General features: G+C 40.7%; 1 protein-coding gene across 7 annotated transcripts in view; it reads right to left on the bottom strand.

Annotated features, from left to right (window-relative positions):
- ZDHHC14 (zDHHC palmitoyltransferase 14) overlaps window positions 1–13350 on the bottom strand; it is a 114264-nt gene extending 100914 nt beyond the window's left edge. For 6 of the 7 annotated variants that reach the window (XR_012586206.1, XR_012586207.1, XM_074580488.1 and 3 more), the window contains exon 1: window positions 12081–13293. Coding sequence is in view for 5 of the 7 variants with exons in the window: in XM_074580488.1 (XP_074436589.1) it covers window positions 12081–12331 (251 nt within the window). In the remaining 2 variants the exon portion in view is untranslated. Of the gene's footprint in view, window positions 1–12080 lie in introns of all 7 variants that reach the window. The other variant, XM_074580491.1, reaches the window with a different exon arrangement.
- Window positions 13351–14171: the final 821 nt, after the last annotated feature.

Genomic DNA, 14171 nt, shown 5'->3' with positions numbered 1-14171 from the left:
GGGAGAAATGGCAAGGATTGAGAATATTCCTTTCCTGGTTCAGTTCAGCATATTTTGAGCTAACTCAGCTGTTCTTATACAAACTAAGGTGAAGAATCATTCATGCAGCTTTTCCACAGGCTCTGCTATCAAATGCAATACAATACATTGGCTCTGCAGTCTGGGTATGGGGAACAGAGGCAAGGATGCAGGAAGAAGAATTGTTTCAGTTACTGCCCCTGTGTTGTGTTACAGAATTGGGTATCGCGTCTTTCAAAAAAAATAAAAGAAAAATACAGGAGACATGAACAACTAAGGAGCACTTAATGTGTTATTTGAAAGATGCTGCAGTTCAAGTTCTGTAAATTACAATCCAGTTAATTCAGAAATAAAATATAGTTAAGAAGTCAGGAATCTGTAGATCTTCATTAAGCAAGTAAATAGTAATTCAGGCAAGCCTAAAGATACTCTGTTTGAGCTCTCACAGATGCCAAATAATGAACCAAGACTACGTAACAAGTTTCCTCAAGCTGGGGTACAATTTCAAATCAAGCTAAGATGACCTGACAGTCTCCTCCCTCTCACTTCCCCACTTCCTCCCTTACACTAGTAATAACATTTTTCTGAACTTTCAGGGATTTAGCTCGGGGATCTAAAGCAGCAGAAAGGTTTTCTTCGTGTGGGCAGAAGGGAAGAATAAGCTTTCTGCAGGAAGGGAACTCCCTGAAGTGGTTCACCATTGGGTGGGGAAAACAGCAAAGCCAGACAAAAAAAGTAACATCTGAGGCCTGGGAGGAGGGAAGAGGTAGGTCCATCCTTTTCAGCTGCCTACGAGCATCACATTCATCTCACTGTAACTGAGGCTGCTAAACAGAAAGGGACGCTCCTATGTAATACTCTAAAGTTTTGTTTGATCCAACCCCTGTACCCTCAGAAAAAGCAGGCAGGTCTACAGGCATGAAGTTCACTCTGAAAAGCAGCGCTCTGAATATGTGGTGTGGGGAAATACCCCTTTGGCTTCCACCAGCCTCAGAGAAACTTAGCAGTGATAGCTACCACAGGAGATAAAGATTCAGATATATTTCGCTCAAATAAAATATGCTCTGATTCATTTCAGCTTTCCCCTCTTATAATTTTATTTTCAGTTTGTAATCCAGAACTGGACACCTGCCCTACTAGAATAATTTACACTTTTCTTTTTTTTTAAGCAAATCAATGCTTAAAAGGAGTTTGGATTAATCTGACATATCTAGGATGTTTTCTCTTCCCCAAAGATAACAAATCCAGCTTTAGCGGGTTTTCAGACAAACCATTTCATCCTTTATGTCTAGGAGTCTGGAAGTTGAAACGTGTTATCTATTAAGGTACGAGTGTTGGTCTGAAGCTACTATTGTCAAGTAGCAGGCTCAAGGAGGAAGCTGAACCTGCAGGATGCAAACAGCTTTTTGACCTGGCTCAAGTACTAGAAAACAGACCCCATGATTTTATATATCTGCACAATGATATAGCTAATTCAATATAGATCACAGGAAAAAAATTGTACTCTCATCCCTTGTGACTATGGAAAAGAGAAAACTAAGTCTTTCAGCTTCATCTTTACCACCTCCCCACTCCTTCTACAACAACAGTGCTCTTAGTCTACTAAAAGTAAACAAGGGGCTAGGAAGATTAAGTGGAAGGAAAGAAAAGTTCACAAAATTTAAGTGAGACAAACTGTTAAACAGATCACACTGCTAGAACAACTGTATACAGAGACATTCTTCTGGATGAAATTGATTTTATTTAAACTTAATGCTGTTGTTTACATGATAAGAAAACATTAACTATAATTCAGCAAAAGCCAGATGGATAGTAGAGGGTAAAGCCTGGTGAGGAACAGCAGATAAGTGAAAGACAGCAGGAAAAGAACCTCCAAGTCTTGGAAAACGCACTTTGAACTGAAAAAGCCATATTCAAGCATGAGAAAAGAGAAGAGGGGACATAAAGAACAGATACGGCTATTTCACTTGCAAACTTTTAAGTTTTGTTGGACTGAGACTTTAGGTTCAGATCCTAAGACTATGTAAAACTGAAGTTCTTACGAAATATGCATGAAATAAATGCGTCACTAAAGCAAGATTAAAACTCTCTCACTATATATACCTTTTGCTGTCTTATAGGAAGACGTTCTGAGTTTTTCACAGATAACACAGAATGGCTGAGGTGGGATGGGACCTCTGGAGATGATACAGTCCAACCCCCCCAGGTAAAGCAGGGTCAGCTAGAGGAGACTGCTCAGGTTTACATGTGGTTGATGGGGAACCTGTGCCACCGTTTGATCATCCTCACAGCAAAAAAACTCAAATCAAACAGGCAAACATCCAACAACAACAACAAAAAAAGGCAACTTTTTTAAAGTTTAAATGGTTTTGTGTCCATTGCATCTTGTTTTATTTTGTGTCCATTGCATCTTGTCCTGTCATTGGACAGAGTCCAGGGCTCCTTTTTTTGGTTTTTTTGGGGTTTTTTTTTTTGTTGTTGTTGGTTTTTTGGGTTTTTTTGTTTTCTTTTTTTTTTTTTTAAACTCACCCTCCCCAGTCACGTACTTACTTTAATAAGATTCCCCCCTGAGCCTTCTCTTTTTCAGGCTATTTCACTGAGGCAAACCAGAAGTGACTATGCTCTTTACACAGTGCACTCCAATTTTTATATATCGCACCATACAACATATTTCATGCACCAGTCCACTCAGAATAATGACAAAGTTTACTTGGCTGTTTACACACCTGATGTCTGTCCAGCCCTGGAAAGAGTTCAAATCATGTTGAATGATAAAAGTATCTTAAAAGTTGTATTTTTTCACTATATAGAAGCATTATGAGCTTCAGCTGTAAAGAAACCACATCCACAAGCAAGTTTATTATAGAGTTGCAATACTGATGAGAGAGAAGCCACTGCTATTCTAGCTTTTACTTTTCTTCTTAGCGCTTTTAACTGCTTTACGTACTTTCAAATTTGGGAAAATTACAATCCTTCCACATTCTAATTCAACACTAGAAAGCCCTTTTTGCCAATAAAACAGTATTTACTGAACATGCATAGATAGTAGTGCCATGAAAGCCCCCACTATGAGCACAAAAATGCACACCAGCAAAATTTAAGTACAGGCTGGTCTGACGCTTGCTTCTAGCCTGAAACATGGCATTCATAACCAGTGGGATATCTAACAAGTGTACTGAACATGCAAGACCAGGACTGCAATTTCCTGATAACCAGAGAGCTCAAAAAGAGGGTACACAGAATTTATCACAATCAGAAACAGAAATTTTGTATTAGTACTCCTTTTCCTATCAGGGAAAAAAGCTTCTGATAGCTGCCAACGTCATTTAATCCACATTCGTAACTTCTAGTAATGTATTGAGTGTCTATGCTAAAATAATAACAAATTCTAGTATTTCTGTTTCTTGATCTTAAGAACTAATATATATTGATCATATGTATAAGAAATGTATACGAAAAGCGACACATTCATTTCATACATTCACTCAATGCAGACACTGTAACAGTGTTATCCTGCACTTAAACTATAACAAGAAATTTACAAACAGCAGATTTTATGTACATCTTAACTTCTGAGTTCAGGTTCTCATTTTTCAATTTAATTCTCAGTATTCTATTTCATCTCCGTTTTGAAAAGTATTTTTTAAAATATAACAGTAAAATTCAAAGAAGATGAAGTATTTATTGCAGTAAGCAACTTAAGGGGACTGCAGGAATGGAAAAACATAAAACAAAAACAGCTGTGATCTTATTAGCCAAGCTTATTATGTAAGACCTCATTAGCCATCATCCCACAATAACATGAATAAACCCTACGGACACTGATGAAAAGGAAGCGATCACGGATACAGAACCTGAAAAACCATATAGCACTACAGCATGCTGTCAACTTAGTAGTTAAAAGTTCTGAATGCAATTGGGTAAGACATCCACTAACGCATACTGCAGAAAGCCCATGGTCGGGATTCGCAAACATAAAGCCCCCTTCACCTGGTAACTGCAGTACGAACAGGAGTATGAACACATACAACAGGGTGAGGGACAGGGTGTGTGTTACACAAAGCTGAAACTCCAAACCACTTCAGCTTCCTTCCCTAAGTATGTTTTATGTTACAGCATTTAGCACTTCTGCAATGTGAGAAATATGAACAGAATTTTATTTTTGGCTATTAGACATAGATTTCATCTCCATGTCTTGACTTTAGTCTGTTTCTTTAGTTTGTAAAAAGTTTAACCACTTTGCAGGTTTTTTTATTAAGTTCTAAAAAAAACAGGCTGTAGTTATATGAAGTTTAATAAACTTTGGTAGTTCCAGCTGACTTCAGGGGATTTTTCCCTGAAATGAAAGATGAGCAGCATTGACATGTACAAACCTTTACTGGCAGCCTGGAACTTAAGTGATCATCAGCTACTACAGCCTCACTTAGAAGGATCATCAATCAGGATAACAAAAATTTCCTAGATAAAGCTGTTATAACATTTTAAGCAATTTTTCAAGATGTCCCAGTATTTTAAGACAGTGGGGTTTTTGACTGGGTTATTTTGAAACAATCTTGCAGCTTAGAAAGTTAGGCTTTCTCCTCTTCTGCAGTCATCTTCACTTTCTCATTAATTAGTTCATGTTTCAATATTATAACTAATAGTTTAATGCTGCACTAGAATGGAGAGACTGTTTGCACTAGAAACTTTGTTTTGTTGTTGTTTTTAACTACTTAAAAGGTATAACCTAGATGTTAAAAGAGAATTTATATATTTCATGTCCAGTTGAAATTTCAGCATTTCAGTTTCTACTGAATCTACAAATAAGGCCAGATATTTTTAATAAAATAGTTGTTTCCAGCCAAAAAAGAATAAAAGATTAGAGAATGAACAGAACAGCTTGGTTCAAGTTCTGCATAGACTAATATTTTCTCTTTTCATTCTAAAGGATGATAATTTCTTGGCCATCCAGATCTACCAATATACTCTTTTTTTGTATGAAATGCCATTTACAAACAAATAATGCAACACAGCTATGACAGAAAATAAATCATGTACCAACAAAGGTATTTTTTGCATCACTAGTCCAAATTTAAACATGAGTAAAAAGAATACTTTACATGACTCTAAACACGTAACATGATTCCTGAGAAACAGACTTAATAAAACATCTGAAAAAACACGCCATTCCTTCAAACAAGGTATGAAAATTTCTGCGGAGTTGAGAAGAGTCCCAGAGATGGTCACATGACAATGTCAGTCTTCCAAGAAGAACTAATAGAAATTAGTTTTTCAATAATGCAAATCTATTTAACATGACTCTCTCTGCACTGGTCTCCAGAAGATAAATTTTATACCTTTGGCATGCATCCCTTCCAATAAAGGGACAACAATACCTACTCCGAGAAAGACAAAACAAAACACACACACTATATGTATTACATCAACAATAGAAACTTCAAACTTTTGAGTGATAAATTAAGACAGATTTTATCAAAAAACTGTCACAAAATTACAAGTCTGACCTCACAATCTGTGGGCTGAAGATGTACGGAAATATTATCCATCAGCACTTGTAAATATTTGATGAAATTTATATAGGTAAGAATAACCAAACTTTTAAAATTACCTGCTTTCCCCACTCTGGAAGGGTTATCAAATATCCCAGGTGAGAATTTACACCTATCTACAATAATCATGCTGAGCTATGATGAGTGTAGAAAACCACTCCGCAGCAGGCTGTGATGGAATTTCCCCTCTTTCTCCAAGGGGTCAGTGTGACATCAGGCAAAGGAGATCACAGACATTCACATTCACTCTGAAGATGCACATGTATCAATGGTTCAAAGCTACAGAGCTATTTCCTCAAGGTCCTGAGAGGACATGGTATCAGAGAAGCCAACATCACTTCTTACACCATTATAATACCTGTTTTCATTTCCCTCCACCAGGAAAAGGTGGAAATATAAGTAGAACTATAGGTGAGAAAGGAGTAAATTAAGAGACCAAAAATTACCTTCAGAACTTGTTTTCTCCATGAAAGAGTAGATAGAGGCCATCAAGTAAGCTGAATACATAAAAAACTAAGCAAACAAACAAACAAAAAAACCCCCAAAACTAAACAAAAACCCTCTACCCTCAGGAAAAAAAAAAGGCCGTTTAACATTTCTTTTGGGAAATGAGTTAGTGTTACAAAACCATAAAAAGCCTCTGCAGTTTCAGAGGAACTATGACTTCCAAAACCAGGAGAGGTTATCTTCACAGAATTTTACTCTGAAAAATGAAGCATTCAATCATTATCCATTTCCACATGAACAGACCTAGCCTTGAAGAGTAGAGGTGCATAACCTAATATCAAATGCTATTAGTGTGTTTCTGGGTAAAAGGATTTCCATTTATATCATATAATGCATTCAAAGCAGGTTTAAAAGTTTAAACTGGTGTACCTGCTCAGTGAAGTGCTACTTTAAGATAGGGGAATACAAAACTGTTCCCTTTTGGCTGGGGAGAAACTTCAGCAGACATACTTGCAAGGATCACAGGGAACCTTAGAAGAGATTACTTAAGTAAACTTTTTTGTGTCCAAGTAAAGGAAAGTCCCTTCTCAAGGAAAAAAAAAGTACTAGATACGCTTTGTACCTGGAAGATATTTGATTCTGCCAGTTAACATTTCCAGGATAATTCAGGAGCAAAAAATAAACAACATCTGGTTGGAATGCATGCCATACCATTTGGTATATCTATATAAACTCAGAACAAGAAGTAAACCTAACAGATTAAACTTACCGTATTCCATGTCTTTTTCACTAAGTTATCAGAGACGTGTAATATCGCAAAATGAGAAATAGAAATATCGCTGTGGTTTAATTTTAGTGACAATTATTTTTGTTTAAACAAACAAAATGGAGGGGTGGGAGGGGAGGGAAACACCTACTCATCACTGCATTCACCTATACCCCTGTGCACTATAGGTGGCTACCAACTTCCACGGTGAAAAGGATGCAATCCTCTGTTGAGCAATCTACGCCATGATTTTCGCTTTAAAATCCATTTTGACACCTTCAGTGTGAAATGCCCTACAAGTTCACAGCAGCCTTTAACAGCTGAAGTCAGATCGGTAGTGCTTCCTTCTGAGGAACTCATTGTTTAAGAACATGGTCATCAAAAGATGCAAGTAATCTACTCATCTTAAGAGCAGAGGAAGAAAGATAAAAGAGATTATGAGATGAAGAACATTCTACCTACTTGGAATATGACCTCACACTAAGAATCCACCTCTTGCAAGAGCCAAAAACATTTGCCATAAAATGAAGAGGATTGTTGATACCGCAAGTGAAAACGCTCAGCTTACTGACATCAGTGTTTACACACAGAGGTTTGTCACAGCGAGCAGCAAGTTACGCCACTTTGTCATAGCCTGTGCTACAGAAGTTCAATATTGAACAATCTACACTGCATCAGCAAGCGTGACTCATGAATGTCCTCCAGTCACACTGGTTTTCAAAGTGGGAGGCATGGAGCAGGTTGCCAGCAACTGCAAGAGCAGATAGAAAGCAATGATTTGTACACACATATGCAGATAAACAGTCCCAGTTTAAATAACTTTCCAATATCCACCTTTTGAAAGACCGAGCAATTACACAAATGCTCACAAAAATCAAGTTTTAACTGGTTCAAAAAATATTTAAAATCTCCATTTTGTTGAAATCAGTGCAAGTGTCAAGTGGTATCAGAAGTGATAGGGCTCTGACTCACGTTTACAGAGAAAAGAGCTGCACTGCTTCAGCCCTTCCGGCATCCTACCATCTGCTCCAACCTTCTTCCAGAGCCACTCACCCTGCAACTGAGTTGACGGAGGAAAACATGATGACTGTGCCTGAATCAATTCAGTTCAGTCGGCACCTTCATTTAAACCCACCTTTTATGGGAAGTTTAATTTGCCTGCCTGAACTGAAGCAGCTCAGGTGCAGGCATGTTCCCCCCCTGTGAAGTCCAAGAAGGGAGGGAGCTGGCAGACAGGGGCAGCCCTAACTCACAGCAGCCAAACTCATCTACCACCACTCTGGAACTCATGAAGCTTGTGCATCCATACAAACTTGCCATTTAACAATGCGATGTCTGTTTTACATATCCTATTGTGTTAAGTATGTCATTCAGCCTCCATTTTGCTTTCCCGTAACCTACAAAAACAGTACTCCCAAATGACCATAGGCATAAAGGGTTCCTTTCTCTTTTAGGTATGTATACCTAACTGAATAAAAGCAGTAAGTATGAAGAGCCTTAGTTTTGCCTATCTTTACTGCATCAATAAAAGACTTTACATATATGTAAATACAGTGGTTGAACTGGCTAGGTACAGCAGTGAGATCTGCCCTTCAGTTACAGATGCCATCTTTGCTCTGGGGAAAGGAATTTGTTTTCCAAACTTTTCATGCAGCTACTTTTAAATGAGCACTTTATAATTTAAAAAAAAAACGTGTATGTCTGTATAATGGGGCAAGGCAAAAAGGGAAAAGGAAGTTCAACATAAAGCCAAATTTGCAAGAAAAACAGCTAAGTATCACAAGGTTAGAGTTAGGAAATATATTTCCAAGATAAAATAACATAACCAGATTTTAAAGACAAGTAATTTGTGGTGCCTCATCTTGAGCATTTTAAAATGGGCATTATTTTTAAGAATACTTGGAGCACAGCATCCCTCTTGGGACCCAAAAGTACTTGCAATAATTCATGTTACATTTAATAGACAAGTTACAGAAATAAAACTGCTTGTTATTTGTATTCTCTTCCTTTGGAAGAGGAGGGAGGCAGGAATTATAAATACTTCACCTGCTTGAAAGCTTATGGTTTGTTGTTGTTTTTCTTTTAAGTAAAGGTCTGGCTTACCTCTTTTAAAATGAAGAAGAACGGTGAAATGATAAAAGGAATAAGTGGTGATGTACTTGGAGTATATGAGAGAGAAAAGTCAACAGAGAGAAAGGAATAAAACCAGCCAAAAGTAGGAGCTGGAAAAAGTAGGCAGGAAAAAGCATAGAAGCATGAATGTGAAGAAACAAAGATTGCAAAGGCATGGTTCAATGTCAAAAGCTATACAGGTCAAGATGTATGACATATGTTTGCTTTTGGAGAGCTAGGACTTGTTGATTCAGAGCAATGCATTTCACCCCTGCAGAGAATTCCAAACTACGTGAGATATGGCTCTGGATGAATGGGTGTCAAGAGTAAAATAAAAAGAAGGGGGCAAAAATCATGTTAGAGGAACAAACAGAGCGAAAAGGATAAAGGACAAGTGCTTATGTTAGCACGATGCTTTCCCAGGAATTAGCTGTCAAAGTCATCTCTTTCCTACTCCTTCTCCTCTCTGCTTGCAACCAGGGAATGACTTGGAACACGAGTACCTATTTTCCAGTTTCCAAAACCAAAGGGAACAAAATCATTTATTTCAATTGTAGCAAAAAGAGCACACAATTCCAAAAACATCCAGGGTATCTTCCTCTTCAGTGACAGCCTGACCTTACAGTTCAGACACACAAGGCTCATGCCCATTTAAAAATCACTTTGCCCCATGTGTGTACACAGAGGACTGAAACACCTTTCTGTTATATTCTCTAACTAGCTGGTTAATGAGCAGCATCATAACCAAATCAGCCACAGAATGGAAGTGACACTCTTAACTTCAGACATTATTAACTGATCAATAAATAGTAACTTCAGACTACTGTGAAGAGACACAATTAGAAACTGATTCAAAGTAACACTGTTTAATCAGTCCCCTCTTTTCTTTGTTACATTAACAACCTTCTGCAGTTCAGACATCACAAACATGCTCAACATCATTCTCATAGTTTTAAGGTTTGTTTTTTAATTCGCCTTCGGAGGATGAGTAATAATTTACTGGTGCAAGTGCTTTTTAAAGATCAAAATCTACCCTATTATTACAAAAATGAAATATCATTGCCACCCTCTACTTTGATTTTCCTTAAAAGGAGAGCGCAAGTGATACAAGAATGACTCAAAACGAGTACATGCACACAAAATTTATATAGTTACATAAAGCCAAAGATCTTTCCCTGCTTCAAGACTTACAGCTAGAACAAGCACCGATCCTATATCAAAATGCTGTAACTTAACTAAAAATGTCCATCACACACAGTTACACTGCAAAGAAGCTCAAAGACATGGTAGAAGTTGTAGAGTTCGACTCTGGTAGAGCACATAACTCACAGTAGTAATGAAATCAGAAGGTGATGAACAGCTAGCAGCTCATCCTGCTTCAGCAGTTCTGAATCACCCAGCTGCAGAGAATATTTATCTCTGAAGGATGAAAGTGTTAAAAACGTATAAATAAACTGTAAATCGTGGCTAAGTAAGTTTTATGATTATAAAACATTACAGTTTTGATCCTACATTTACATTCTGGTACTTATGGGAAGTCCAGTGCCTGCCTTCGGAAACTGCTGAAGGTGACGAGACCGCACACAGATGCAAGTGTCAGCCCACACAGAAAAGCTTTCCAAAACTAGGCCTAATCATGGCAAACAGAAGAGAGTAGCACCCAGTCCTGATGCAATACTATCAGGTTACACCTTTAATACCTCTTTAACACCAGGAAAGTAAACACACTCGCTGTACATGGATACCATCATTGACTGTGTTATTTCAACTGTATGTGTACATCGACTGTATATTTCAACTACCCAAAGGATGTTCAAGCAGCTTCACAATGTCTGCAGAAGATTTACAATTAATAAATCCCTCTAAAGTAATCTGGAGTCCACTAAAGACAATTCATCTGCTGAGCTCACGTATATATTTAGCCACTGGTTACCTGCTGAGCATTTTTACCTTCTCTACTGCTACCAGTATATTAAGATGGTCTACATTTAACTGATAAAATTCAGGGTTTGCTAACATCACTATTTTCTTCTTTGAAGACGCCAAGTAATGAATGACCTTTGTTGTTCAACTGTATCACTTAGCAAACCAAACAGAATTTCTGGAGGCAGCGCTGAAGCTTATTTATAAATAATAGTTTCTATTCAAACAAGCAGTATGAGCTGTATATGTATTTTGAAGAATTTTCTCCTGCCACAAACCACAAATCAAGCTACAATAGTTTAAAACCGGTAAAGTAGCATTAACTGTCTAAAAAGAATTCATTACTATAGCAAGTGTTTTGGCACTGTGAGCACTTTTGTACTCGGCGCATTTAAAAAAATAAATAGAAGTTGAACCGTATTGTTCATATCAAGTGCTTAATTTTTTATTGTCATGCATAGTTAATCTAAGCACTCCAATATAAGTGCAAAAATCTGTATATTTGATTTGCTGTCACTGTGTGTTCACTTTATATAGATGAAAAGGACTCTTGAAGATCCAGAGCAACACAGAAAAAAGCCCTACGAGGACACCAGAAGCCTGCTTAAAAAAAAAATAATCCAAAACTCCAGAACAAACATAGCTTAAACTAAGACCAAACTCACATACAAGTTTTCATCGCAAACAGAAAGTAATGCTGTTACCTAGTGGTGGAAAGCTAGGTACACGCAAAATTGTACAGGTCTTTTTTTTCCTTTTTTTTTTACTGACTTTGAATTCCCAGCTACTAGCTATTAAATGACTTCAAGAGGAAAGGAAAAAAAAAAAAGACCTAATTCATAAACTAATGAATGATATTGCTTTTCTTGCATTCAGTTCTGCGACAAAGGGTCAGTATTTTTGCACCTGTCAGTTTTGATTCTCAGCTGAGTAATTGACAGACAAGAAGCTACATCATTTCCTGACCATCCCAAACCTGCCCTTTTACACTCCTCTTGCAATATCAGCAAGGGCTGGAAACCTGTGGTATAAAAGCACTACAACCTTAATCCTCAAACATCAGTTTTCCACAGAGTAGAATAACCAAAACAGGATCAATGTGTCCCTCAGCATCTTATCAGATTGTATTTTCAATTACATAAACCAACATCAGCTGAATTCAGTCAGCATTCTCTATGACATCTGGATAAACATGTTTACTTTGCTTTCAGACAGAAAATAAATAACTAGAGGAAGAGAAGGAAGATATGAATATTTTAACTTACTCAAATGCAAAGAAGAGTCCACTGGTGACCAAGATGAGAACAAGAGTCAGGTAGAAGACTCCAGTCTGTCGAGCCATCATGATCCTCCCATTGCAGAAGAATTTGTTTCTTCCAGGAAAAACCTCCCATTTTCTCTTGGGAGCCGATTTCTTTTTCTTATGGGGAGACTCCATGGGAGACGAAGAGCTGTGTGTGCTGATCTGACTGTATTCACAGTCTTTCATGGGCCCACTACCACCTCCAGGAGTCATCAAGAGACAGTAAAATGTGGGGAGAACCCCACCAAAAATATATACAATATAAGTATGTGCAAATATTCTTCTGACCAAGATAACCCTCTCCACCAGCCCCAGTTAATGAAAAAAGCAAATAAAAAGATGAAAAGTCTGCTACCAGACTAGCAATAGGTGTATCATGCAAACACCAGTTAACTCTTCAGAAACCAAAGCTGTCACATCAGAAACGCTTGAGAGGGATCCTTCCTTCCTCCACCAGTTACAAAACAACCATGTAGGACAATCCTTTTTAAAACAACTTATTGCAAAACCAGACAAAAAAAAAAAGACTAATTATAAAGCAGTTATGCTGTCCAAAAAAACCAAAAAATTAGTCTTTTTTTTCAAGTTTATTTTCAAGTGGGAGGTTGGGTTTTTTTCGTCCTTCCCACACACACCCTGAGAGATGCCTCCGAGGGTCAGAAGGTTGGTCAAGGCAAGGTTTAGCAATCGAGTCTATCATTCATAGAGATTTGTTATAATCCTCCTTTGCGCAGCAGAGTTCACTGCTCAATAAAAAATAAAAAATGACCATTCCTAAAACGTTCCCTCAAGAGACACGCGTAAGAAATCATTAAGCAATTAAAAAAAAAAAAAAAACAAAAAAAAACACCAAAGCGAGAAGAAGGAAACCAGGCTGCAACTCCAGCTTCCGAGAAACACTTGAAGCTCTCTCCTCTTCCTGAAGCCGCCGTGCCGCAGCGGGAAGCGCGGCCGCCGCTGGGCGCGGACCGGTCGGGGGCCGCCGGGCTCACCGCGGGCCCTTCGCCCCTCTCACGGCTCTGCCGCAGGGGACTCTCCCGAGCCAGCCCGGGGCAGGGCCGGTCCCCGACAGACACCAGCGCCCCGGGAGCAGGTCCTCATCCTCCTTCCCTCCCTCCCGAACCTCTCCCCCGCCTCACGCCCCGGGCGGCGCCGCCGCCGCGCTTAACCCCCGCCTCCCCCTACACAACAGGTCCCCGCCGCCGCCTCATGCTCCCCAGCGCCTCGGCCCCGCGGGGCGGGCGGCTGTTGCCGGTTTTGGAAAGCGGGGGGAGGGTGTTGGGGGGAGAAGAGAAGGAGGCTTCGCCGCCGCCGGTGGGAGATCTCTGCCGGGACTTCTCCTTCGTCCCCTCCACCATCCTCGCCGCCCGCCTCAGGGCCGCCGCGGGCGGTCGCACGCCGCCGCCGCGCAGCCTCTCGCCCACGGCCCGCGGCGGTGCCGGGGCCCCCCCCGCATCCTGTCCCCCTCCCCTCGGCGTCCCTTAGTTGCGCTGTGCTTTTGCCCGCAGCGAGGCGAGAAAGACGCCCGGCTCCCCCCTCCGCCAGCCGCAGAGCGCCGACTTTTCCTCCCCTACCACCCCTTTATTCTTTCGGAGCCTCTATCCAGGTTTCTCCCCGGCAGCCAGACCCAGAAGCAGCAGCAGCCACCTCTTCATCTTCAGGGGGAGGCGGTAACCACTACAGCGGCGGACGCCCGCCGGAGGAGGCGGCGAGGGACGGGACCACACAGGCGCGCACCCCCCACCGTCGGTCGGTCGGTCGGTTCCCAGCGAGGGGGCAGGCAAGTCCCCCCGCACCACCCGGCCCGGCCCGGCCCAGCCTTCTCTCCGGCCTAACTCTTCCCCATGAGCCGCCTCGGCAGGTAGCGGGCCGGAGGCGCAGGGGAGCGCGGCGGGTGCCCGCGCCGGAGTCCCCGCTCCCGCCGGAGCCCCGCTCCCGCCGCCTCCCCGCCCCCGCGGGACACCGGCTCAGCCTTCCGCCTCCCCCCGGCCCACGCCGCCGAGCTGCGAGCGAGGTCTGCCGTCAGACCCGGGCGGCGGCGGCCCCCTCCTCC

This window comes from Larus michahellis, chromosome 3, assembly GCF_964199755.1.
Source record: "Larus michahellis chromosome 3, bLarMic1.1, whole genome shotgun sequence".
In the NCBI taxonomy this organism is placed as follows: Eukaryota; Metazoa; Chordata; class Aves; order Charadriiformes; family Laridae; genus Larus; species Larus michahellis.
The sequence above is the reverse complement of the archived record's forward strand: the minus strand, read 5'-3'. Positions and strand labels throughout refer to the sequence as shown.